The sequence below is a fragment of the Scyliorhinus canicula genome, chromosome 5, assembly GCF_902713615.1.
Source record: "Scyliorhinus canicula chromosome 5, sScyCan1.1, whole genome shotgun sequence".
Taxonomy (NCBI): Eukaryota; Metazoa; Chordata; class Chondrichthyes; order Carcharhiniformes; family Scyliorhinidae; genus Scyliorhinus; species Scyliorhinus canicula.
Window position 1 is genome coordinate 95,046,916 of NC_052150.1, and position 26,105 is coordinate 95,073,020.

General features: G+C 48.7%; 1 protein-coding gene across 2 annotated transcripts in view; it reads right to left on the bottom strand.

Moving 5' to 3' along the window:
- Positions 1-26,105, bottom strand: part of gpnmb (glycoprotein (transmembrane) nmb) — a 73,409-nt gene that overhangs the window by 5,163 nt on the left and 42,141 nt on the right. For both annotated transcript variants that reach the window (XM_038797411.1, XM_038797410.1), the window contains 3 exons: positions 13,261-13,389; positions 6,788-6,890; positions 1,973-2,175 (listed from right to left, as the gene is read on the bottom strand). In XM_038797411.1, the coding sequence (XP_038653339.1) occupies positions 1,973-2,175; positions 6,788-6,890; positions 13,261-13,389 (435 nt within the window). The remainder of the gene's footprint in view (positions 1-1,972; positions 2,176-6,787; positions 6,891-13,260; positions 13,390-26,105) is intronic.

Genomic DNA, 26,105 nt, shown 5'->3' on the forward strand with positions numbered 1-26,105 from the left:
ATGCCCTTCATTGCTCTCAACTGATCATATGCAAATTCTGTTGAGACATGAAAAAGACCCAAGCATGTTCCAAACAAAGGAAATTGAATTTAGAGCAGAGCAATCTTAGACTTCAAAAGTAAAGGCTTTGCTATAAAACAACCTTGGGCCAGAATGATCAGAGCTGCTGCTGCTGAAGTACACAAGCAAGGTTAAAAGGAATGTATTTTCTGTGACAAATGGTATCCCCCAGGGATATATACTGGAGCCTTAGCATTTTATCATGTGTATCAATGACTTAAATAAAGGGACAGAGAGTTGTTTATCTAATATTACAGATAACACTAAATTAGGAGGCACAATTAAAACTGACAATTGGGAGGAAATGTGGAGTCATCCACTTTGAAAACAAGAAAGACGTATCAGAATATTTTCTTAATGGCAAGAGACTTGAAACTGTGGAGGAGGAAAGGGTGTTAGTTGTCCAATTACACATAACATAAAACTAGTTCATGGGTTCAAAGGGTAATGCAAAAGGTTAATGAAATGTTGACATTTATCACAGGGTTAGAATATGAAAGGGAGGAAGTTATGATTCAGTTGAGCAGAACCTTGTTCAGACCTCATCTGGAGTACAGCGTTCAGTTTAGAAAGGTTTACTGGCCTTTGAAGTACAAAATGACCCCAGGGCTTAAAGAGTGAGGTTTTGAGGACAGGTTATATAAACACTGCTGTCTCAGAGTGCCGAGGACCCAGGTTCGATCCCAGCCACTGTCAGTATGGAGTTTGCACATTCTCCCCGTGTCTGTGTGGGTCTCACTCCCACAATCCAAAGATGTGCAGGGTAGTGGATTGGCCACGTTAAATTGCCCCTTAATTGGAATAAAAATGAATTAGATACTTCAATTTTTTTTTAAATAATTTTTTTCCCCAAAGATTACATAACCATTTTTTATTCCTTTCAATTTGGAAGTTTGATGGGTGATTTAATTGAGGTGTTTCAAATGATAAACTAATTTGATAGGGGAGATATTGAGAAATATTGCCTCTGGCGGACAAATCCACAGTGGCACGGTGGCGCAGTGGTTAGCACTGCTGCCTCACGGCGTTGAGGTCCCAGGTTCGATCCTGGCTCTGGGTCACTGTCCGTGTGGAGTTTGCAAATTCTCCCCGTGTTTGCGTGGGTTTTGGCCCCACAACACAAAAAGATGTGCAAGCTAGGTAGATTGGCCATGCTAAATTGCCCCTTAATTCAAAAAAATGAATTGGGCACTCTAAATTTTATTTTTTAATTAAAGCAAAAGTGAATCAGCAAACACATTTATGTACTCTTTCCCCCAAAAGACTGCAGATACCGTGTCAAATGAAATTTTCAAGACCTGAGATTGACAGATTTTGATTAGGTAAAGGTATCAAGGAATATGGGTGGGTAAATGAGTCATGATCAACAAACTGAAAGACTATAATTTGAATATATTCCACATATTCCTAGTTATCAAAGTGAAAGGAAGGCTAATTGAGATCTTATAGCATAAGATGTGGGCAGCACGGTAGCACAAGTGGATAGCACTGTGGCTTCGCCGCGCCAGTGTCCCACGTTCTATTCCCCGCTGGGTCACTGTCTGTGCAGAGTCTGCATGTCCTCCCCGTGTCTGCGTGGGCTTCCTCCGGGTGCTCCGGTTTCCTCCCACAGTCCAAAGACGTGCAGGTTAGGTGGATTGGCCATGATAAATTGCCCTTAGTGTCTAAAAAGGTTAGGAGGGGTTATTGGGTTACGGGGATAGGGTGGAAGTTATTGGGGTTACGGGGGTAGGATGGAAGTGAGGGCTTAAGTGGGTCGGTGCAGACTCGATGGGCCGAATGGCTTCCTGCACTGTATGGTCTATGTTCTATAATTTGGCGGGATTCTTAAATAACGGAGAAGCTACAGTACTAATGCACCCTTTGTAGTTATTACTTAAAGGAGTCCAGTCGCAGAAAAATAAGAGCTTACCTCCAATTGATACGAGTGTACTAGCAACAGCTAAACTGGTATTATCCCTTAATGTGATGTTCACACAGTAGATGCCGGATTCATTGAAGCGTCTACGAAGGGTCAGATAACATGAGTCAACAGCCTCAACAGGATCACAGATCATGTTTTGCAGCTTCATGCATGAGCCATCCCCTATCATAGTGCATACATCAGTAGGTATACTGCAAAGAAAAAAAAATCACAGAAGCCAAGCTTTAATTGAGATGTGAAGGCAAGTGTAAAGTCATTGTTAGAAGAAAAACAAAATTCTATAAAAATACATCAGTATCTGAAAAGAGAAAATGTAGCAAATGGCTGAATAATCACTGCACCTAGGTTTATGATAACGTTTCTTGTGACTTAAAGTCAGTTAATTAAATAAATATCTGGAATTAAAAGTTAGTATCAGTATTGCTGACCATTAAACTAGGCAATAGGGATACTTAAAAGGTAAAGCAAATAGATTCACCTAAGGTGGCCACCAAGCCACGTCAAAAGACTGAACAAAAAAAAAATCAACAGGCACCATCAGCAATCTGCCCCACCCCTCTCCCAGCAATGCCATTGCCATTGAATGTGACCCCACCCAAGTACAAATAGGAGCGAGGCAAACAAAAACTTACCATAATACTAAAACCTATGTTTAACAAACGCAACCATAACAAAAACTCTAAGCTCATTATATAAAAAAACTGCTATAATGAGCTGCAGTGAATCCTCCAAAACCTCTCCCGTTAATTAACTACTTAGTTAGCAGGGAGACTCCCAACTGGAGAAAGAGAAAAATAACAAAATACCAAAACCCCATTTAACTTGTGCACTGGAAGGAAGCTATATATAAATACAATGAACAGAATCCCACATAGTGTAAAACCTGAATTACAATCAAGAACAAAATAATACAACCCCAACATTAATAAGAAAAAACAAGGACATGAAACCCCAACAATGTAACAATACAACATGCCCATCAACGGAGCCAAAGAATAAATTACAATGCCCCAACTTGTGTTTTTTAACAAAAGTGTTTACCTCTCCCAGTACATTGAAGAAATAGTCTTTTCCCTCAAAAGACGAGCTGGGTAGACCAACCTGAACCTGATTCCACTCTTGTACAGGGTGGCTTTGACTCCATTGAATGCGGCTCTTTTCTTTGCTAACTCTGCAGCCATGTCCTGATAAAACCTGATGGAGTGATTGAGTGGCCTTCCTATCGCAAAACCCTCTCCTTTTCCTTAAAGCTGTGGAATCTCACAATTACTGCATGCGGTGGGTCTTTAGGACAAGGCTTCAGCCGAAGTATGCGATGGGCTGGGTCCAATTAATAATAATCGTTTATTGTCACAAGTAGGCTTCAATAAAGTTACTGTAAAAAGCCCCTAGTCGCCACATTCCAGCTCCTGTTTGGGGAGGCTGGTACGGGAATTGAACCCACACTGCTGCCTTGTTTGTATTACAAGCCAGCCATTTAGCTCAGTGTGCTAAACCAGACCCCAGCTAAAGTCAGGCTGGGATGCCCTCATCCACTATTTTTCAGAACATGCCCGAGATATATTATCTGGGGGTAGGGCCCTCAATCCCCTCCGGCAACCCCACAATCCCAATATTTTGCCAACAAGGAAAAACTTGTCCACACCAATCTATTTGTTGCGGATGCATCTGTCCATGACGGCATCGATAGGATAAACCATCAAATCTTCCTTCTTGAGGCAAGACCTGCCTTCAGCATGTGTGTAAAAGACAAGGCTGAACAGTTTGCAACCATCTTCAGCCAGAAGTGCTAAGTGAATGATCCACCTCAGACTTCCCCTAGATCCTCAGCATCACAGATTTGATTCACTTCATGTAATACCAAGAAAAACCTGAGTAGACTGGGTACAGCAAAGGCTATGGGCCCTGACAACATCGAAGCTGTAGTGCCAAGGACTTGTGCTCCAGGATTAGCTGCACCTCTATCCAAGCATTCTTTTTGTAACTTTAGAGTACCCAATATTTTTTTTTCCAATTAAGGGGCAATTTAGCATGGTCAATGCACCGAACCTGCACATGTTTGGGTTGTGGGGGTGAAACCCAAGCAGACATGGGGAGAATGTGCAAATTCCACACGGACAATGACCCAGGGCCGAGATTCAAACCCGGATCCTCAGTGCCGCAGTCCCAGTGCTAACCACTACACCACGTGCTGCCCGCCCTCTAGCCAAGCTGATTGCAACACTTGCATCTATCTAATAAAATGAATATACCCCAGGTATACGCTGTCCACAAAAAGCAAGGCAAATGTAATTTGGCCAATTACTGCCACATCAGTGTATTCTCAGTCATCAGAAAATTGATGGAAGGTGTTGACAACTTACTATCAAATGGTATTTACCAATGATTTGCTCACTGATGCTCAGTTTGGGTTCTACGTGTGCCAATTGACTCTGGATCTCGATACAGCCTTGGTTCAAACGTGGACAAGGAATTGAATTCCACAGGTGAGGTGACTGCCTTTTGTGGCATCAAGGAACCTTTGTAAAATTACAGTTGAAAGCCAAAGCGCCTCAGCCCCAGGACATCACTATAGCGGTCCCTCAAGGCAGTAACCTAGGCCCATCCATCATCAGCTGCTTCATCAACAATCATCTGCCCACCATAAAATCAGATGCGGGGATGTTCTCTAATGATTGCGCAATGTTCGGATCCATACATAATTCCTCAGATAATAATGCTGTCCATGACGCATCCAACACAATCTGAACAGCATTCAGGCTTGGATTGATCAATGGCAATAAACAGTTTTGCCACACAAGTGCCAAGCAATGATCGTCTTTAGCAAGAGAGAATTTAACTATCTCCCCTCAGCGCTGACCAGAAACCTAACAGACCAGCCACATAAATACAACAGCTCCAAGAATAATTCCCAATTCCCCCAATTAAGTCAGGGGCAAGGAAGGTCAAGGCTGGGTTTTCTGCCCAGAGGCCAACTGATGCCCCTTAAGTGGCCAACTCAGTGAGGGGATTCATCCCTTTATCAGTACTTTAGCAACACTGTATAAAGGACCAGATTTCTGTGGGATGATTTTCAATTCGGGATTCCTGAATAATTTATGGGTCCCAATCCCATGCAGCATTGGCATTGCTGTCTTCAAATGCAGCTTCCATAATTGGGCTGCTGATGAGTTTAGTGCCCAGTTAGTGGCTCCAGTCCCTCAAAATCTGCAAGCTCCACGGGGAAGTGGATCATCTGTATCCGCAAGACCCATGTGGGATATAACAGTTTCTTTACTTCCTCACCCCAATCTCCCCACTTGAGAGAAGCCACCTTGCAGAGACAGAAACAGGACACTCCCGACCAGCCTGTTAATTAATCTAATCCCAGAAATTCCTTGATGTTAAGGGCAAGCAAGGTAGATGTGCTCACTAACCTCTATTGGCCCCCAGTCAAGCAACTGCTTGATCTTGAAATTTTTATCCCCGTTTTCAAATCCTTCCATAGTTTCGTCTCTGTAATCTCCAGTCCCACAACCCTATGAAATATAGCATTCCACTATTTTAGATCTTTTGTGCATCCCTAATTATAATTGCTACACAGTTGGTGGCTGAGCATTCAGTTGTCTCGGCACCAAGCTCTGGAATTTCCTCCGTACACCTTTCCAGCTCTTAATCTCACGTTCCCCCTTTAAGATACTACTTAAAACTTACCTCTTTGATCATGCATTTGGTCATCTGACCTTTTTTACCTTATGTGGATTGGTGTCATATGTTTTATGATGTTCTTGTGAAGTGAATTGGGAGGTTTCATTATGTTAAAGGCATTATATAAATATAAATTAGTTTTGCCTTTAATCTTTAATGTTGTCCTTCCCAAATGCACACTCAGTTCTAACCACATTACGGAGATTAATCTAGGTCCATGTATTGGTGTATTAGTTTGGCTGAATATATCTTCTTCCCGGTTTGGAATGCTTGGGGGTAATTTTAACCCCGATAACAGGTGGGTTAGGGGTCAGGTGAGATGCAAACATTTTTAAAAATCTGCTTAATTCTGGGTTCAACAGAGATGGGGCAGGGGGTGGGCAACCAACCACTCCCAGGAGACGGGTTGTCCATTTAAATATAAGACGGGAAGCCTCACATATATTATGTATTACATCAGTTCTCCTCTCCCGGAGACCTCGCCCGGAGATCAGAATTCCCCCACCGACCTGGGATTGAGGATTGGACCGCCTCACTAGCAGCTGCAAGCACCCTTCCTGTTCCTATGTCCAGCTCCAACATGCCCCTCACCATCTGGGAGCCGAGGCTTCCAGGTGGGGATTTCTTTATGAAAAAAGATGCTTTGTGTGGAGTTAAAATTCCCCATAATAAACGTCTGGGTTTCCTGTCTGAACCTCCACCCCACTGCTGAGTAGACTTGGCCCCATCAATATAGAAGCCTTTGTCTCGAAGCTAATCATGGTCACACAAAGGTCTATCCTTTGAAAGGAAAGCAGCCAAGCAATTTAGAAGCAACTTTCTACTGAGTTAGTGTTCTTGGAACTTAGGATTGAGTTGAGGAGGAATTCTTTCACTCGGAGGGTTGAGAATCTTTGGAATTCTGTACCCCAGAGGACTTTCAATGTTCAGTCATTGAGCATATTCAAGAGGAGGTCAATAGATCTTTGGGCACGAAGGGGATAAAGGGTTTTGGGACCAGGTCGGAAAGCGAAATTGCAGTAGAGAATCAGTCCTGATCTCATTGAATGGGAGTATAGCCTCCATGAGCCAGATGGCCTTCTCCTGCCCCTATTCCTTATAAAGCAAGCAACTTACCTTCCCTGGCATGTGACAACAAAATTCACCATGGAGTTCTGTTGAGAATCTGTGGATATCTGAATACTGGTCATCTCTACAATGCTGACTCCAACAATTCCATCTACAAAGAAGAACAATTCAAATTTCATGTTTGCACTAATATTAACACTTTGGAGACACGTGTACCTTTGAGTTATTATACATTCTTTATTAATTTGCAGATTCAGCGGTGGCACAATGCCTTTCATTGATACATTGCAGATAAAAACTGAGACTGTGCAGTCAGTTTCTTAGAACAGTATCTAACCAGGTAGGAAAGTTCAAGTCATTTAAGGTCAAAGGCAAGACCCGGGAGATGGGGGCACACATGGTGCAAACCACTGGGGCCTGTCCCTATCAGGCAGCATCGCCCCCTCACTCAAGTAGCCGGTTGCCTGTCTCAATGTGTTTGCAGACTAGTGCGCGGTGGGCGTACCATTCCAAGACAAAGTTATGTCATATAAAGATTTAAAGGAGTGAGAGCCCAAGTCCGCAAGGCCATTTTATTACTGCCAGAGTGCATTTTGGGTGAGCTAGTCCAACCGTGGCCACATTGTCACCCGCATGTGTAGGTGCCGGCCTACTAAAGGACATCAGGCACCAGGTTACCCAAACGGGCAGGGAAAGTAGGTGTGGCAGTTGTAGCAACAGTGAGGTCTGGAGCAGGAGAAGAGTTAGACAGGGCCAAAAGGAAGCCACCTTGCCACCTTCGCAACCACCCCGAACTCCAGCTCAATGAGAGAATTTCCAAACCTCTCGGACCCATGGGGAAGTGAGCAAGTGTCGATTGTGAAAGATGGAGAGGCAGACGGGTGTCTCAGCGCCCACGGCCTGTCATGGCCACTCCCTGGATCGTGTGTTCCCGTTCCGGGGGCAACTCCAGGCCCTGCCTGTCTGCTCCACCAACTACCCATAACTCCCACTGATTGCGGAGACATCTGACCGCATGGCTGAAGGCTATTGCTAATAGGGAATTGGCAATCATAGTTAAGTGAGCACTTCCCAGCTCCCAAGTGGATTCCCATGGGTAGACGTACCATGTATCAAGTGAGAGTTATTAACCAGCATCGCAATCAGACCAGATGCCTGGACACTTGTGCTACTGGCAGGCCAGTCGGTCCATCGCAGGAGAAGGTGGTGGCACCAATGTCGACAGTGGCTTGAGGCGGTGGCCCATGAGCACGGTCCCACCCTACACCCTGAGCACCCAGCTGCCCATCAGGCCAGGGAAGGACCCAGAGGGGGAGGCGACAACGGCCCAAGGTGTACATGTGTCGCTGGTATTTCGAACAGATGACGGACATTATGTGCCACACGAGGCTCCGCCTCAACAAGGAGACGGAGGGTGGCACCACATGGAAGAGGAGGCGGCTGTCAAGGACACGGCAGCTCTGAATTTTTACGTTTCAGGATCATTCCAGGGCTCAAGCGGGGATCTGTGCGGCATCTCACAAGCGACAGTCCACAAGTGCATCCATGAGGTCACGGATGCCCTGTTTGCCCAGCAGTAAACTATATAAACTTTGTAAGAAGTCTTACAACACCAGGTTAAAGTCCAACAGGTTTGTTTCAAATCACTAACTTTCGGAACACTGCTCCTTCCTCAAGGCATCTTTCAGCATCTGTAGATGTGGAGTGTAACAGACATCTACAGGCGCTGAAATATCCCCTCGTACGAACGGGATATGGCGCTCGACTCATCGATCGACAGTTCCAACGCGCCACAGCAAAAAACCGCACCGACCTCCTCAGAAGACAAACACGGGACAAAACCGACAGAGTACCCTTCGTCGTCCAGTACTTCCCTGGAGCGGAGAAACTATGACATCTTCTTCACAGCCTTCAACATGTCATCGATGAAGACAAACATCTTGCCGAGGTCATCCCCACACCCCCACTACTTGCCTTCAAACAACCGCGCAACTTCAAACAAGCAATTGTTTGCAGCAAACTACCCAGCCTTCAGAACAGTGACCACGACACCACACAACCCTGCCAGGGCAATCTCTGCAAGACATGCCAGATCATCGACATGGGTACCACCATTACAGGTGAGAACACCACCCACCCCCAGGTACGCACACATGAGTATGGCCTCAACCGGGACCTTGGATTCATGTCGCATTACATTCAACCCCCACCATCTGGCCTGGACTTGAAAAATCCTACCAACTGTCCTGGCTTGAGACAATTTACACCTCTAAACTGGGGTTACCCCTCTCTCTGGCTCTGTAAAGACTTAAATACTTGCAAATGCTCACATTCAAAGCATCGTCTTGCATCTTTGACTTTGTCTATATAAATGTTTCTGGAACCTACCTCTTCATTCACCTGAGGAAGGAGCAGTGCTCTGAAAGCTAGTGATTTGAAACAAACCTGTTGGAATTTAACCTGGTGTGGTAAGATTTCTTACTGTGCTCACCCCAGTCCAATGCCGGATCGCCACATCATATATAAACTTTGACATGGACCGGGCTCAACAGGATGCCTGGGCAGCAGGAGTCTCCACCATCGCTGGAATACCCCAGATCCAGAGGTAAGGAGGGCATGCATGTCGCCTTGCGCTCACCGGGCCATCTGGGAGTGTCCTACATCAACAGGAAGGAGTTTTTTCACTCCCTGAACGTCCAGCCCCTGTGTGACCACATGAAGATCATACATGCGTGTGCCCAGGGAGTGTGCACGACAGCTACACTCTGGGGCAGTTGGACATCCCCGGCCTCTTCGGGAACCACGCCAGGCTGGCCGGTTGGCTCTTGGGGGATAAGGGGTACCCGCTTAGGACCTGGCTAATGACGATAGTACGGAGGACGGTGACCAATGCGGAGACCCGATACAATAAGGCCCATGCAGCCACACGGGCTGTTATTGAGCAAGACTCCTCAAAATGTGGTTCCGATGCCTCGACCGCTCTGGTGGTGCACTGCAGTACAGCCCCCGGAGGATTGCCCTCTTTGTAGTGGTCTGCTGTGCACTCCCCAACCTGGCACAGCAGTGGGGCGATGTGCTGGAGATGGAGGAGGAGGAACATATGGCCATCTCCGAGGAGGGGGAACGAGGAGGCACCGGACCAGGAAGTGGTGGAGGTCAAGTCGGGGGAGGACCCACAGAACCAGCCATAGTCTGACTCCTACTTGTCAGCTGAGTGCTCGCTCACACCTATCCACCTGCACGTGGTGTGTCTGGGAGTGTGTGGGGGGGGGTTTGGGATGGAGAGGCATCCAGGGTCTTCATGCTTGGGGAACTGCGGCAGGGGTGCTTGCCCCGCATTGTGGAAGAAAGTGGCAGAGGCGCCATTTCTCTTGAGTGCAACGTTTTTAAAAAAATATAAATTTAGAGTACCCAATTATTTTTTTCCAATTAAGGGGCAATTTAGTGAGGCCAATCCACCTACCCTGCATATTTTTGGGTTGTTGGGGCGAAACCCACGCAAACACGGGGAGAATGTGCAAACTCCACATGGACAATGACCCAGAGTCGGGATCGAACCTGGGACCTCGGCGCCGTGAGGCAGCAGGGCTAACCCACTGCGCCACCGTGCTGCCCCAGTGCAATGTTTTTTAATGCTATACATACGTCCCTAACTGTCCCAATCCCCCTTTGGTTCCAACCCACCCCTACAACCCCTTCCTCCCATTCTCATTGCACCTTCCCCAACCCCCCACCGCCCCCCACCCTGTGCCCTCTCAGTGATCCTCAACCTGATGTGCTCTACCGCTGGACCTAGGTATGTCCCCAGAGGGGCTGGTTTAGCACAGTGGGCTAAACAGCTGGCTTATAATGCAGAACAAGACCAGCAGCTTGGGGTCAATACCCGTACCGGTTTCCCCGAATAGGCGCTGGACTGTGGCAAATAGGGGCTTTTCTCAGTAACTTCATTGAAGCCTACTTGTGACAATAAGCAATTATTATTATTAGAATGCACATCAGAGGTGGAGACAGCCTGCTGCCTACCACGTCCCTGGCGGGCATTCTCTGGGGCCCTGGGGCTGATGGGCCCGGGGGAGCTGGTAGCCGCGATTAACACTCCATAGGGTGCTCTGGGGGGGGAGGGGGGGGGGGGGGGGGGAGACCACCTCAGATGTGCCAGCACCGTCAGATGAGGATCCTGCGGGCGAATGCACATGGGGTCAGTGGGAGGGATGGGTCATGGCACAATCAACTCACGTGTGACAGGTCCTCCGGATAGGGTCCAGTGGAATTTCACCTCTGCACCATACTCCAACCTCTATGTTGGTGGTAGACATGTCCTCACAGCCTCCAGGTCCGTTCCTTGTAGGTGGTGAGGACTCTGGTGTCCAGCACCCCGCTGTCCATCAGGGCCCTCTCCAGTCTGTGGGCTAATGTCTCCTGTTGGGACACAGAGGGTCCATCACAGGGTTGGGGGGAGGGGGGGGTGGAGGAGATGGTGAGAGTAGAGGGGAGTGGGGAATATGGGGAGTATGGAGGGAATGGGGAGTATGGAGGGGAAGGGGAGTATGGGAGGGTGGGGCTAAGGGGAGTTTGGGGGGTTAGGGAGTATGGGGGGAAAGGAGAGTATGGGAGAATGGGGAGTATGGGGGGAATGGGGAGTATCGGAAGGCACCAGCGAGGGCAGCATTACTGAACATGGGTGGGTCGTGGAACAATACGGTGCTGGGTGGGGGCAGTACCAGGCACATGCTCGGGTGGGCGGGGCTGGTGCCAGGCGGCTGGTACCAACCCACCTGTGTGGCCCGGTGGAAGTCGTCGATCTTCTTACGGCACTGAGTGAGCCTCACCCTTTCAGGAACCCCCCCCACCTCAACACCCCAAACTTCATGACGCCCCTTCATACCCCCATTTCACTCCCCACCATTCAAATCCCCCTTCAACTCTCCTTTCATGGGCATGGCCCGCCTCAGGCTCTGCCCCTTGGCAATGCCAACCTGGCACCCAGGCACTGTCCATGAGACCCAAGCACTCTGACCGGGCCAGGTTGGCACTACCAGGGTAAGTGCCAAAGCAGTGCTCTGCCCTGTCCCCGACCACCTGAAAGGTTCCAATGACCACTGAGATCCCCTCAGTGGCCATCACAATGGTCTCCGCTTGTGGAGAGCAGTACTAATCAGCACCCGGGTGAGGCCTCGACGCTGCTGCCAGGGACTCCTGGGAGACAGGAGACTGTGGCCTCAAAAAGGCTGCGCAGATGAGCCGAATGCCTCATTTAAATATTAGTCCCCAACAGATCGCACCGGGTGCCGCAGGCCGGGTGACATGCGCGTGGTTTGGCATCCAGAACAAAGCCCGTTTTTGGGCCTCTCCCGCGGTGCAACCGGATCGGCGCCGGGCACAACAGGGTGGAAAAATCACATCCAAGGTTTCTAATCCATATGATTCTTCTTTAGAGCTAAAGCGAAAGAAAAAGTTGTTTTATTAGATAACTCTGCTGCTTGGCCCTTTGAAATTTCAATTTTTATTCATTTTTAAAAAAATAATCAATTTATTGCTTTGGCATTGTTGTTTATATTTTCTTCATAATTTCTTTTTAAAATTCATGTTGAATGTTTTGCCAAACCAGATCTCAGGCAGCAGGTGCTGGGTTTCTTGCTGAAGGGGAATGGGAGACTTACAATAAACTGGTTGCTTTTTGGAAGGCTGGCAAAAGGGGTTAATATTACCTGGTGGCATCTGTGCAGAGAGAAACAGAGGTCAGCGACCTTTTGTCAGAATTAGTGCAGATTGTGAAGCTGCAGCATTAACTCTGTTTGTCTCTCTACAGATGCTGCTTTGGCCCGCTGATTATTTCTAGCATTTTCTGTTTATATTTCAGATTTCCAGCTTTGCTCTCCTATTATATGTTCCGTGCTGGGAATTTGTAAGTGTGGTTAGTTTAAATTTAAAATGAGAAAATATTTGTGCAAAATCTTAACAAAGCCCACTTGTACAGATAATGATTTGATTGGAAGGTTTTATCATTTTTAAACTTGTAAATGAACCAGGAGTCATGTACCAATAGAATGCATCACAATTAGTACAGGATGTTCCTATTTGTACATGGGATTGTTGTTTGCAGTGCTTATGGTTTAAGGATTTGAACGTTGTTGCCTGGATATTGCATAGGGCCAGGTTTAAAGCAGTGGAGCTGGTAGTATAATATGAACAACCACATTATGCAGAATTCTCTGGAAAAAGCCTTGGTTATAAAGTGTATCATACTGAAACCTGATCCTATGATGGGCTTGATAAATAGAAGCATAGAGGAAACAATTCAACCCCGTTGTGACCATGGTTCCCAATTCTGGCATCCGATGGGATGGGCTAAGGGATCCAGAAACAGAAGAAGCACCAGGGCCCATGATTTCTCTCCCTTGTTCCGGTTATAGGTTTCTGTAGTATTGGAGATTTTATTAATCTCCTTGCTCATTCAAGTTCATCCAGGTTCCCAAATAGGGCATTTGAATGCAACATATTTTAAAAATAATATTACATACCTACAACTGTGATGTTTGTTTCAAAGTAGCCATATCTGTAGAGGTTACAGGGTAACCCGGAAACATCTCTCTTCTCCAGCTGCAGTGGACTGTTTATGCCAGTGGTATTAGCAGTTGTTGTTGAGGAACCTGGGGGGAAATGAAAATAATGACATTAAATGCCACTTATAGAGGGGAAGCATGTTTTTAAAAACATTGTAGATGCTGGCTCCAGAGAGATCTTTGGGGGAGTTGTCACTCTTCTGCCTGTAGGAATAGTGCAGTGGAAGAGTATAAAATGGAGGAGGTGGAACTTTACCACCATGTCCTCAGATCCTTTACACTAAGTAGTGAACAAACTCATCTGAATCATGCAGAAATATAATTATTCCTTCCCTTCAGGGCCCCATGTATGTCATAGGATTCAATGCCATTTTTACTGCCTACTGGGCAAAGAGCCCAATGTGGTCACTCTGCTGAATAAAAGCTAGCAGAAGAGGCAAGTGTGAGAAATCATTTTTTGGCCCCAGAGAGCAGAAATGCTCCTCTCTCTCTGCAAGATTAATATGAGCCACTGCCATCCTGGGATCTGCCCACAACTCTAACTGTACATGGTTTAATATCTCATCCAAAAGATAATACCTCCAACAGTGTAGCACTCCCTCAGTAATGCACTTGAGTATCAGCCTTTTGTATGGAGGTCCAGAGTGAGACTTGGACCCACAAGCTTTGACTCAGAGGTGAGAGTGCTAACAATTGAACCGTGGCTGACACTTAAAATCTACCCCCTCCTTTTACAAGTGAATGTCAAGCTGGATTTATGCGACCATCAATTCACACGAGACGGAAAGTTGAAGTGAACAGCGCCTTAAATCAGCTAGAACTGTGCCTGCCTGCAACTGCTCTGCACTGAGAGCCTCCTGCAGGGCAGCAGCTCTATATACCTCCCCTCAAGGGGGCGGAGCCAGGAGCGGAGCACACAAGGGCAACAACATGATACAATGCGGTGTAATACAATACAATGTCCATAGGTGGCGCCCACAAGGGCAACCACATAGTACAATGCAATACAGTGGTGAATGGCTGCGATAATACATTCACCACATTCAACCCCTGTTAAAAAATTGAAGTCCAGCGGGGGTGAAGTGGCTCACAGGTTGAGTCTGCCCGGCGTCCTGATCGTGTGCTGCAATCTCCTGAGCTCTGGTTTCGCTGTGGGCATGGGTATTGAACTTGTCGGTGTGGGCACGGGTGTTGAACTCATGGATGCGGGCACAGGTGTGGACTCTGGGAGCGTGTCTTCTGGAGCTTCATCCCTGTAGGTCGGCGATGGGGGAAGGGGTATAGGAGGGGGGGGGTGGAGGCCATGTAGGAGCGGGGGCGCTGTTCAGTGTAGGTTGGGGGGGGGGGTAGGTGATGGTCATAGGGGATTCTGCAGGTGCCAGGTCCAAAGGGAGACTATATCTTGTTGGCCGTCGTGGTGCGCTACGTAGGCGTACTGGGGGTTGGCGTGAAGGAGCTGGACCCTCTCCACCAGGAGGTCGGACTTATGGCTCCTCACGTGTTTTCGGTGCAGTACGGGCCCCCGTGTCATCGGCCAGGACGGACGCGAGACCCCAGAGGTGGATTTCCTAGGGAAAACAAATAGGTGGTCATGAGGGATTTCGTTCGTGGCTGTGCAAAGAAGTGACCTAATGGAGTGGAGCGCATTGGGGAGGACCTCCTGCCAGTGGGAAGCTGGGAGATTCCTAGACCGTAGGACCAGGAGGGCAGCCTTCCAGACCGTCGCGTTCTCCCTCTCCATCTGCCCATTTCCCCAGGGGTTGTAACTGGTAGTCCTACTTGAGGCGATGCCCTTACCGAGCAGGTACTGATGCAGTTCGTCGCTCATAAACGAGGAGCCCCGGTCACTGTGGACGTAAGTGGGGAAACCAAACAAGGTGAAGACACTATGTAGAGCCTTAATGACGGTGGCCGCGATCATGTCGGGGCAAGGGATTGCAAAGGGGAAGCGGGAGTACTCGTCAACGACGTTGAGAAAATACGTGTTGCGGTTGGTAGAGGGGAGGGGCCCTTTGAAGTCGATACTGAGGCACTCAAAGGGTTGGGATGCCTTCACCAGGTGGGCCTTATCCGGTCGATAGAAGTGCGGCTTACACTCCGCGCAGACTTGGTAGACCCTGGTCATGGCCCTGACCTCCTGGTGGAGTAGGGCAGGTTGCAGGCCTTGATGTAGTGGAGAAGCCGGGTGACCCCGGGTGGCAGAGGTCGTTGTGGATGGCCCGGAGTCGGTCATCTTGTGCGCTGAGCTTCCCAGGACGATACAAGATATCGTAATTATAGGTGGAGAGTTCAATCCTCCACCTCAAGATTTTATCGTTCTTGATCTTGCCCCGTTATGTGTTGTCGAACATGAAGGCTACCGACCGTTGGTCGGTGACGAGGGTAATCCTCCTACCAGCGAGGTCGTGCCTCCAGTGCCGTACAGCTTCCACGATGGCTTGAGCTTCTTTTCCGACTGAGGAGTGTCGAATCTCAGAGGCGTTGAGAACACAGGAGAAAAAGGCTACGGGCCTGCCTGCCTGGTTAAGGGTAGCGGCGAGGGCGACCTTTGACGCGTCGCTCTCCACCTGGAAGGGGACGGACTCATCCACCGCGCGCATCGCTGCTTTGGCAATATCTGCCTTGATGCGGCTGAAAGCCTGGTGGGCCTCGGCGCCAGTGGGAAGATGGTAGCTTTGATCAGTGGGCGGGCTTTGTCCGCATAGTTGGGGACCCACTGGGCATTATAGGAAAAGAACCCGAGCATCTTGTCAGGGCCTTGGGGCAGTGGAGAAGGGGGAGTTGCAGGAGGGGGCACATATGGTCGGGGTCGGGCCCTAGGACTCCGTTTTCCACGACATAGCCGAGGATGGCTAGTCTGGTTGTGCGGAAAACGCATTTCTCCTTTTTATAAGTGAGGTTGAGGGCTTGGGCAGTTTGGAGAAACTTCTGAAGGTTGGCGTCGTGGTCCTGCTGGTCGTGGCCGCAGATGGTGATGTTGTCCAAGTACAGAAACGTGGCCCACAGCCGTACTGGTTCACCATTCGGTCCATCGTTCTTTGAAAGACCGAGACCCCATTGGTGATGCCGGAGGAAGTGGAAGAGACGGGCGTCTGCCTCAAAGGTTGTGTAGTGGCGGTCTTCCGGGCGGATTGGGAGCTGGAGGTATGCGGACTTCAGATCTACCGTGGAGAACATACGGTAGTTATTGGCCTTGATGATCCCTTCCCGCAAGAGTCGCTGGACCTCGGACATGATAAAAGTCCTGTCCTGGATACTGTACCGCCTGCTCCTGGTGGCGATGGGTTTACAGTCTGCGGTGAGGTTCGTGAAGAGAGGGGGAGGGTCGACATTCAGGGTCGCGAGGCTACATACGGTGAGAGGGGGCAGGGGCCCGCCGAACTTCAGGGTCAGGCTCCTGAGGTTGCATTGGAAGTCCAGTCCCAACAGGAGAGGAGCGCAGGGATCGGGAGTACATATATTTTAAAGTTTGCGTACTCGACGCCCTGTATCGCGCGGCTCGCGACACAGTAGCCCCGGATCTGCACTGAATACGATCTGGAAGCGAGGGAGATTGTTTGGAATGCGGGGGAGATTTGGAGAGAACAGCGCCTTCCCGTGTCTGGGTGTACGAAGCTCTCCCTGCTCCCAGAGTCAAACAGGCAGGGCGTTTCGTGCCCTTTGACCCGGATGGTCATCATGGAGTTGCTGAGGTGCTTTGGGCGTGACTGGTCGAGGGTGACCACGCTGATTTGCGGGTAGCTGGTGTGGTCAGAGGTTGTGGGGTGGTCCCAAGATGGCTGCCCCCGTCGGTCGCACATGTCGGGCGGCGTTGAAGGTGGCCCCTGTGAGTCGCACGTGTTGTGTAGAGTCGAATATGGCTGCCCCCATGGACAACACGAGGCAAATGATGCGTCCGGAGGTGGCGGAGCCGGCAGGCACGCAGCCACGCTGCAGGGTCTGTGGGCCTGTGAGTCTGAGAGTTGGGCCTGTGATTTGGAGAACTTGGACCTGGCCAGACAAACTTAGGCAAAGTGTCCTTTCTTGCCGCAGTCGCAACAGTTCGCATTCCGAGCCGGGCAATGCTGCCTGGGGTGCTGGTGCTGGCCGCAGAAATAGCAGGGTATCCCTCCGGATTGGGCGGGCAGCCGCGCGGCACAGGCCTGGGGTACTCTCTGGTCGGGTGTGCACGAGGGGAAAGCGCTGAGGCTCTGAAACGCTACTTCTAGGGAGGTGGTTAGTTTTACCATCTCTTCTAACACAAGCACTTGTATATTGTATGTCAATGCCTAACAGGCCAAAAACTTTAAATTGCTCTCCATACACCATCCTAACTTGGAAATACATTGCAACAAAAGCAGGAAATGCTTGAAACACTCAGCAGGTCTGGAGGCCTCTGTGGAGAGAGTTCTCTCTCCACCAATGTTGCCAGACCTGCCGAGTTTTTCATGCCATTTCTGTTTTTGTTTCAGATTTCAGCATCTGCAGTAGTTTGCTTTTATTATATTAGAACCTGATTGCATTCTGTTGCCTGGATAAAATCCTGGATCGCCCCCCCTAATAAAACCTTTGGCAAGTCTACACCACAAGGATTGCAGTGGTGCAAAAAGGCAGCGCACACACCTTTTCAAGAGCAATTAGGGATGGCAATAAATGCTGGCCTTGCTAGAAATATCCATATCCCATGAATGAATTAAAATAACTACTGCAATCAAGTACTGATGTAATTGATCGGATTACATTTCAAGTGCTGTATGTTGCAAAAACTTGTTATTGGAATGCAGCTTATAAACCCCTCCTACATTCAAACTCAGATCTTCTTGTAATTGGCCTCTAACACATCCAAATACAGTAGTCCCCCTTTACAACGCGGGTGTTGGGGTCCAAGACAGCCACCCGCGTTGTATCCGAGCCGCGGATATCCATGATGGGGGTTTTAAATTTATTTAAAAATCTATGCTAGCGCTTCCCATTGTGAGTCTACGGGGGGCGGGGGAGAGGTCAGACCCCCGTAGACTCACAATGGGAAGCGCTAGCATAGATTTTTAAATAAATTTAAAACCCCCATCGTGGATCCAATTAAAACAGTGTCAATTTCAGCGGCCGGCTCACTTTGATCCGGAGAGGGAAGCTGCTCTCACTGAAACAATCAACCGGCCGCTGAAATTGACACTGCCCGCTGCTCTCTCCCTCCAATCCAACTTTTAAGTTTTAATGTTTCTGATTGGAGGGAGAGAGCAGCCGGCAGTGTCAATTTCAGCGGCCGGCTCACTTTGATCCAGAGAGGGAAGCTGCTCTCTCACTGAAGCAATCAACCGGCCGCTGAAATTGACACTGCCGGCTGCTCTCTCCCTCCAATCAGAAACATTAAAACTTAAAAGTTGGATTGGAGGGAGAGAGCAGTGGGCAGTGTCAATTTCAGCGGCCGGCTGATTGCTTCGGTGAGAGCAGCTTCCCTCTCCAGATCAAAGTGAGCCGGCCGCTGAAATTGACACAACTGACAGTTGGGGTCCATAAGCCCCCCCGCGGTATATTGCGGAGCGCGGTATAACGGGGGACTACTGTATAACCTTCAGAAACTCAAGGCTGAATATTACAGGGCATTGTGTTCTCCCCACCAACATCAACTAAATTGTCCATCAGAAACCCACGCACAAAAAAAGCCAGCTGCTTCGCAGTTATTTTACGCTCTGCAGGGCATTAATTGGCTCCGGGTGGGACTTCTGTCCCCATCTGAGGAGAAAGATTTACACAGTGAGCTTTGCGCATGAGCAGTGGGAGAGTGGCCGCATCTGGAGTGAGGCCACAGGCAGAGTGAGCTTTAAGCTTTAAACTTGGGAATTTGAAGCAGAGTGGGGATTCGGTGCAGAGCGGGAAGAGGTGCTGTTTGCTTTTTCTCCTTGCTTTGTAACTTTTAAATCTTCAGAGAGTGGTCTTGCCTTGCTGCAGCTGAGGATATAAGGAGGAGAGCTGATTGGGAAGCAGTGGGCATGGTCGGTAAGTCTTTACAACTTTCATCTTTATAGTTTGAAAAGAGCAAGACCAAGGGGTTATAATCTATGGATTACTCCCAGTGCCATGTGCTAATGAGTACAGGAATAGGAGAATAGCACAGATGAATACGTGACTTAAGAGTTGGTGCAGGAGGAAGGATTTTAGATTCCTGGACCATAGGGACTGTTTTTGGAGAAGATGGGACTTGAACATGCAGGACAGTCGACAGCTAAACCAGGGTGGGACTAACATCCTTGCTGGCGGGTTTGCTAGTGCTGTTGGGAAGAGTTTAAACTAGTTTGGCGGGGGAGGCGACGCAGACAGAAGTAGAATAGGGACACAGTATAACATAGAAAAACAATCAGGTCAGAGGGAATACAGCGGGAGTAAGTTTCAAGCAAGTAAGACAAAGCTGGGTGGCCTCTACTTTAATGCCAAGAGTATTAACGGTAAAACGGATGGGTTAAGGGCGATGATTGACTCGTGTAATTATGATATAATAGCTATCACAGAGACATGGTTGAGTGAAGGGCAGGACTGGCAGCCCAACATGCCAGGATATAGATTCTTCAGGCAAACAGAGGAGGGGGTTAAAGAGGAAGCATTACATTAGTAGTTAAGGAGGTAGTTACTGCAGTAAGGAGAGATGATATCTTGGAGGGGCATCAAATGAAGCTTTGTGGGTAGAGCTTAGGAATAAAAATGGAACAGTTACGTTGCTAGGTGTTTATTATAGACCCCCAGATAGCCAGCGGGAAATTGAGGAGAAAATATGTGCGCAATTCACGGAGGGGTGCAAAAATAATGAGAGGATAATTGTATTAGAGAATGTCTGCAGAGGCACAAGTGGAATACGGAAAGTGTGGGATGGAGCTTAAGAAATCAATTAGGAGAACAAAGAGGGGATATGAGAAAGCTCTGGCAGGTAAAAGTAGGGAAAATCCCAAGATGTTCTATAAGTATATCAATGGGAAGAGGATAACCAGGGAAATAGTAGGGCCCACTAAGGACCAAGGGGGAAATCTGTGGTTGGAGCCAGAGGACATTGGTCGGCATTGAATGAATATTTCACATCTGTCTTCACTCAAAAGAATGAGAAGATAGTTATGGAACCCAGAGAGAGAGAGATTGTGAGGTTCTTGAGCAAATTGTCCTGGGAGTGACAAGGGGCGGTATTCTCTACTCCCGCGCGGCATCGGGAAGGCTGTCGTGAACTCGGCCGAGTTTCACGACGGCCTCAGAGGCCGCTCCTCGCACCCTATTCACCCCCCCCCCCCCAGGGGGCTAGGAGCGGCGCTCCGTAAATCTCGGCCGGCGGGCCTTGACGCTTGCGTCAAGGCGGTGCGCCGAGAATGACGCGACGGCGGCGCCTAAGTGACGTCAGCTGCGCATGCGCAGGTTGGCCGGCTCCAACCCGCGCATGCGCAGTTGCCGTCTTCCCCTCCGCTGCCCCGCAAGACGTGGTGGCTTGATCTTGCGGGGTGGCGGAGGGGAAAGAGTGCGTCTCTTGGAGACGCCAGCCCGACGATCGGTGGGCACCGATCGCGGGCCAGTCCCCTCCTGAGCACGGCCGTGGTGCTCACTCCCCTCTCCGCCCCCCACAAGCCACAAACGAGCCTTTGGCGCCATGTTCACGACGGCAGCGACCAGGTGTGGTTGCCGCTGGCGTGAACAGGTCGGGAACGTCAGGTTGCTGGGCCCATCCGGGCTGGAGAATCGCCGGTCGCCGTGAAAAACAGCGAACGGTGATTCTCCGAGCGGGGGGTGGGAGAATCGCGGGGAGTGCCAGGGCGGCGTGTCATGAGTTGCCCGGCCCTCCCGTGATTCTCCCACCCGGCGTGGGGAGTGGAGAATCGCGCCCAAGGTATTGGAGGTATTGGCGGGCTTAAAAGTGGACAAATGAAGTGGTCCAGATGAATTGTGTCTTAGGCTGCTGTGAAAAATGAAATGAAAATGAAAATCGCTTATTGTCACAAGTAGGCTTCAATTAAGTTACTGTGAAAAGCCCCTAGTCGCCACATTCCAGCACCTGTTCGGGGAGGCTGTTACGGGAATCGAACCGTGCTACTGGCCTGCTTGGTCTGCTTTCAAAGCCAGCGATTTAGCCCTGTGCTAAACAGTCCCTGGCTAAACAGCCCCTGTGGGAGGCAGGGAGGAGATTGCTGGGGCTCTGACCAAATATTTGAATTCCTCTCTGGCCACGGGGGACGTGCCAGAGAACTGGAGAACAGCTAATGTAGTCCCACTATTAAAGTTGGGAAACTACAGGGTAGCACGGTGGCCTAGTGGTTAGCACAACCGCCTCACGGCGCTGAGGTCCCAGGTTCGATCCCGGCTCTGGGTCACTGTCCGTGTGGAGTTTGCACATTCTCCCCGTGTCTGCGTGGGTTTCGCCCCCACAACCCAAAAATGTGCAGAGTAGGTGGATTGGACACGTTAAATTGCCCCTTAATTGGAAAAAATAATTGGGTAATCTAAATTCATATTAAAAAAAAGTTGGGAAACTACTGGATAAGATTCTGAAAGAGAGAATCTATCTCCACTTAGAGAGGCAAGGTTTGATCAGGGTTAGTCAGCATGGCTTTGTCAGAGGGAGGTCATGTCTAACAAATCTGAGCATGTGACTAAGTGCATAGATGAGGGTAGTGTAGTTGATGTAGTTTACATGGATTTCTTCAAAGCCTTTGACAAGGTCCCACATGGGAGACTTATTAAGAAGGCAAAGGCACATGGGATTCAGGGTGATTTGAAAAGGTGGATTCATAATTGGCTTAGCGATAGGAGACAGATGATGACGATAGATGGCTGGTTTAGTGTCTGGAAGCCAGTGATCAGTGGCGTATCACAGGGATCTGTACAGGGCCGTCCATTGTTTGTCATTTATAGAAATGACATAGATGACTATGTGTGGGGTAGGATCAGTAAGTTTGCGGATGACACAAAGACAAGCCGAATGGTTAACAGTGAGGTTAGGTGTCTTGGGTTATACGAGGATATAGACGGGATGGTCAAATGGGCGGATAAGTGGCAAATGGAATTTAATCCTGAAAAATATGAGGGGATATACTTTGGAAGGAGTAATTTAACAAGGAAGTATACTATGAAAGGTCTGACACTGTGAAGTTCCGAAGGACAAAGCGACCTTGAAGTGTTTGTCCATAAATCTCTGAAGGCAGAAGGGTAGGTTAATCAGGGCATAGATTACAAAAGCATGGAGGTCATGATGGAGATGTACAGAACTTTGGTGAGGCCACAGGTGGAGTACTGTGTGCAACTCTGGTCGCCACTTTATAGGAAAGATGTAATTGCACTGGAGGGGGTGCAGGGAAGATTCACCAGAATGTTGCCTGGGATGGAACATTTAAAAATAAAGAAAGGTTGGATAGGCTTCGGTTTTTTTCTCTGGAGCAGAGAAGACTGAGAGGTGACCTGATTGATATAACAAGATTATGAGGGCATGGACAAAGTGGATAGGGAGCAGCTGATCCCCTTAGTTGAAAGGTCAGTTACGAGGGGACACAAGCTCAAGGTGAGGGGTGGGAGGTTTAGGGGGGATTTGAGGAAAAACCCTTTTTTACCCAGAGAGTGGTGATGGTCTGGAATGCACTGCCTGGGAGGGTGGTAGAGGCAGGATGCTTTACATCCTTTAAAAAGTACCTGGATGAGTACTTGGCATGTCATAACATTCAAGACTATGGGCCAAGTGCTGGCAAGTGGGATTAGATAGACAGGTCAGAGCCTTTCATGCGTCGGTGCAGACTCGATGGGCTGAAGGGCCTCCTCTGCACTGTAGCATTCTGTGATCCTCCAGAGTTGCCACCCAACTGGATTGGCCAGCAACTCTGTAGTTCTAGCAGGTTCAAGTACTGGTCACTTTTGGGACTTTAGCCAGAACCTGAAGAAGAGCTGGTTATGGAAGCTGGAGTAAAGGTAAATCCAGCATATCAATGGGGCCTGGCTGGCAGATCCCAGCAAGAGGGATGAGAGAAGTGGTGGTCCGGACTTGAAAGACCATATGGGGAAATGTTAAAGGAGGGTCTGACCTTGTGGGAGATTTACATCCAATAGGCATAGGAGCACAAAGTAGATCTCCACACCCAGACAACCACCCCACCGCGCCCCATCTCTTGCTCGACATAAGATCGCCCAGTTAAACCTGCTCACTACTGGCCTCTCACTGAAGTAGGTAAAATGTAAAATAGCAGTGGGGCAGGATTAGGTGCTTGAGTGGCCATTAATCAGTCATTTAAGGGCTACAACAGGCCCAAGGGCAAGCAGGCCACCCATGTCTCCACCATTAAAATAGGAAACAGGAAATGGGTGGGAAGGTAGCGGGCAAGCCACATGACTGTATTTTACAAGACAATTGTTTGAAACACGTCAGCGGAGTGGCGTAAAATCCTGCCCACGTAGCTAATTTACTAAAACTGCACTACTGGTAGAATGCATATTCTGAATTAGGGCTTTGCGATTTTATATTCATAAATATTAATAGACAATCATACAAGGTGAATCACAGAATTTACAGTGCAGAAGGAGGCCATTCGGCCCATCGAGTCTGCACCAGCTCTTGGAAAGAGCACCCTACTTAAGCCCACACCTCAACCCTATCCCCTTAACCCAGTAATCCCACCTCACCTTTTTGGACACTAAGGGCAAGTTATCATGGCCAATCCATCTAAACTGCTCATCTTTGGACTGTGGGAGGAAAATGGAGCACCCAGAGAAAACCCACGCCGAAACAGGGAGAACATGCAGATTCTGCACAGACAGTGACCCAGCGGGGAATCGAACCTGGGACCCTGGAGCTGTGAAGCAACAATGCTAACCAGTGTGCTACTGTGGTGAATGCATGTGCATGTACTCCTGTCGAATGACGTTCTGTGTTAGGAGCATGGTTTCATTAACTCAGCCGATGTTTCTCCTGAGCACTGGGAAGTTCTCTGGTCTGAAGGCTATCATTAACAATTTCAGATATTAGCTATGTCCCCATTTTCAAAAAGCGCCGTGTGTTGGGACTTCATAATGGGCCTTTAACAACTGAGAGGAGAGGAGGAGGAGGTGAATTGACCTTTTACCTGCAGCCAAGTCTTTGGCCTGTCTTTTCTCTATTTGGACCTGTTGTGAACTTCCAGAAGTATCTCTTTTTATTTCCTCTGTTTTCTGGCCTGTTTGCTTTGAAAAGTTTTTCTGTATCTTTTCCGAACCTGTTCACCACAGTAACTGGGATTACTGGGATAGGGTGGAGGTGTAGGGTTCTCTTTCAAAGGGCTGGTGCAGCATTGATGGGCCAAATGGCCTCCTTAAGCACTGTGATTCTATGATTCTATGATTGAAGCCGAAATCGGGGCTGACGCCGGGTTCATGCCAAATCGCAATTCTCCGGTGCCTCGACAGCAGTGTCAATGCGTTCCACTCTGCACGTACAGTATTATCATTAGCAGGCCTGACCCAGTATCCTCTGGATCCTCCGCAATTCTCTGCCTCCATTGGGGGGAATTCCCAACAGCGGTCCACTTGTGTTTTTAAAAATCGGAAAACAGGCGTCGTGGCTGCTGCGGGAGAGAGAGGAGGTATGGAAAGTGTCCAACCATCGCCATAGTGTGCTGATAATTGTGCCGTTGGCCAAGGGCTTCTGCCGGGGTGGGGGGTTGTAGCGGGTGGCGGGGGGGGAGGGTGGCCAAGAGGTGGACTGTGGGGTCAGGGTGGACGGGAATGGAACACCATTGCCGCAGCCTGCAATGCAGCCATGCAGCTACACCTGCCGCTGATTGCCCACTGTGAACTTAGTGCCACAGGTCATAAGGGTGTCCTTCTAGCCCACCCCCCTAGATGCCCTTTTGTCCCAGCCAACCCATTAACGGGATGGGTGCGCTCCAGCGCAATCAGTGCCACCTCGTTTGCTGGGATGTGTGTGTATGGGGCGACCCGCCACCGGAATTGCCACCAGCACTACGGCGCTCTCTATGACAGATTAAGGCACCGGACCGCCTGAATTCATAATTTTAACTTACTTGTAAAACACAATTTCCTGTATATAGTTCTCCACCACCCCCGCCGGACTCATTTTTAACAGGGGGTGAATGTGGTAGTCACCACTGATCTATATATTGTACATCGAGGATGTTGTTATCGGTTCTTTACGGTAAGGCCCCTGTACTACAGGTGCGGGGGTAGATCCCTGCCTGCTGGCTCCACCCAGTAGGTGGAGTATAAATATGTGTGCTCCCCATACAGCAGCCATTTTGTCAGCTGCTGTAGGAGGCCACACATCTCAGTGTAATAAAGCCTCGATTACATCCTACTCTCGTCTTTGCGTAATTGATAGTGCATCACCTAGAAGATTTATCCACCTTCAATCCCATTAATTTCCCCCAAACCATTTCTCTACTAATACTAATTTCCTTCAGCTCCTCACTAAAACTTCAGAACCTCTGGTACATTATTCATATCTTCCTTTGTGAAGACAGAAGCAAAGTACGAATGTAGTTCCCTGTGATGAATTTCCCCGTTTTTATCTGTAAAGGGCCTACGTTAGTTTTTATCAATCTTTTCCTCTTTACATACCTATAGAAACTTTTACAGTCAGTTTTTATGTTCCCCGCTAGCTTATTTTCACATTGTATTTTCCCCTTCTTAATTAATCCCTTGGTCTGCCTTTGTAGAATTTTAAACTGTTCCTAATCCTCAGGTCTATTGCTTTTTATTGCTAATTTGTATGCCTCTTCTTTGAATCTAATACTATCTCTCATTTTCCTTGTAAGCCATGGTTTGGTTACAGTTCCCTTTCTACTCATGCGCCAGATTGGAATAAACAACTTTTGCCATTC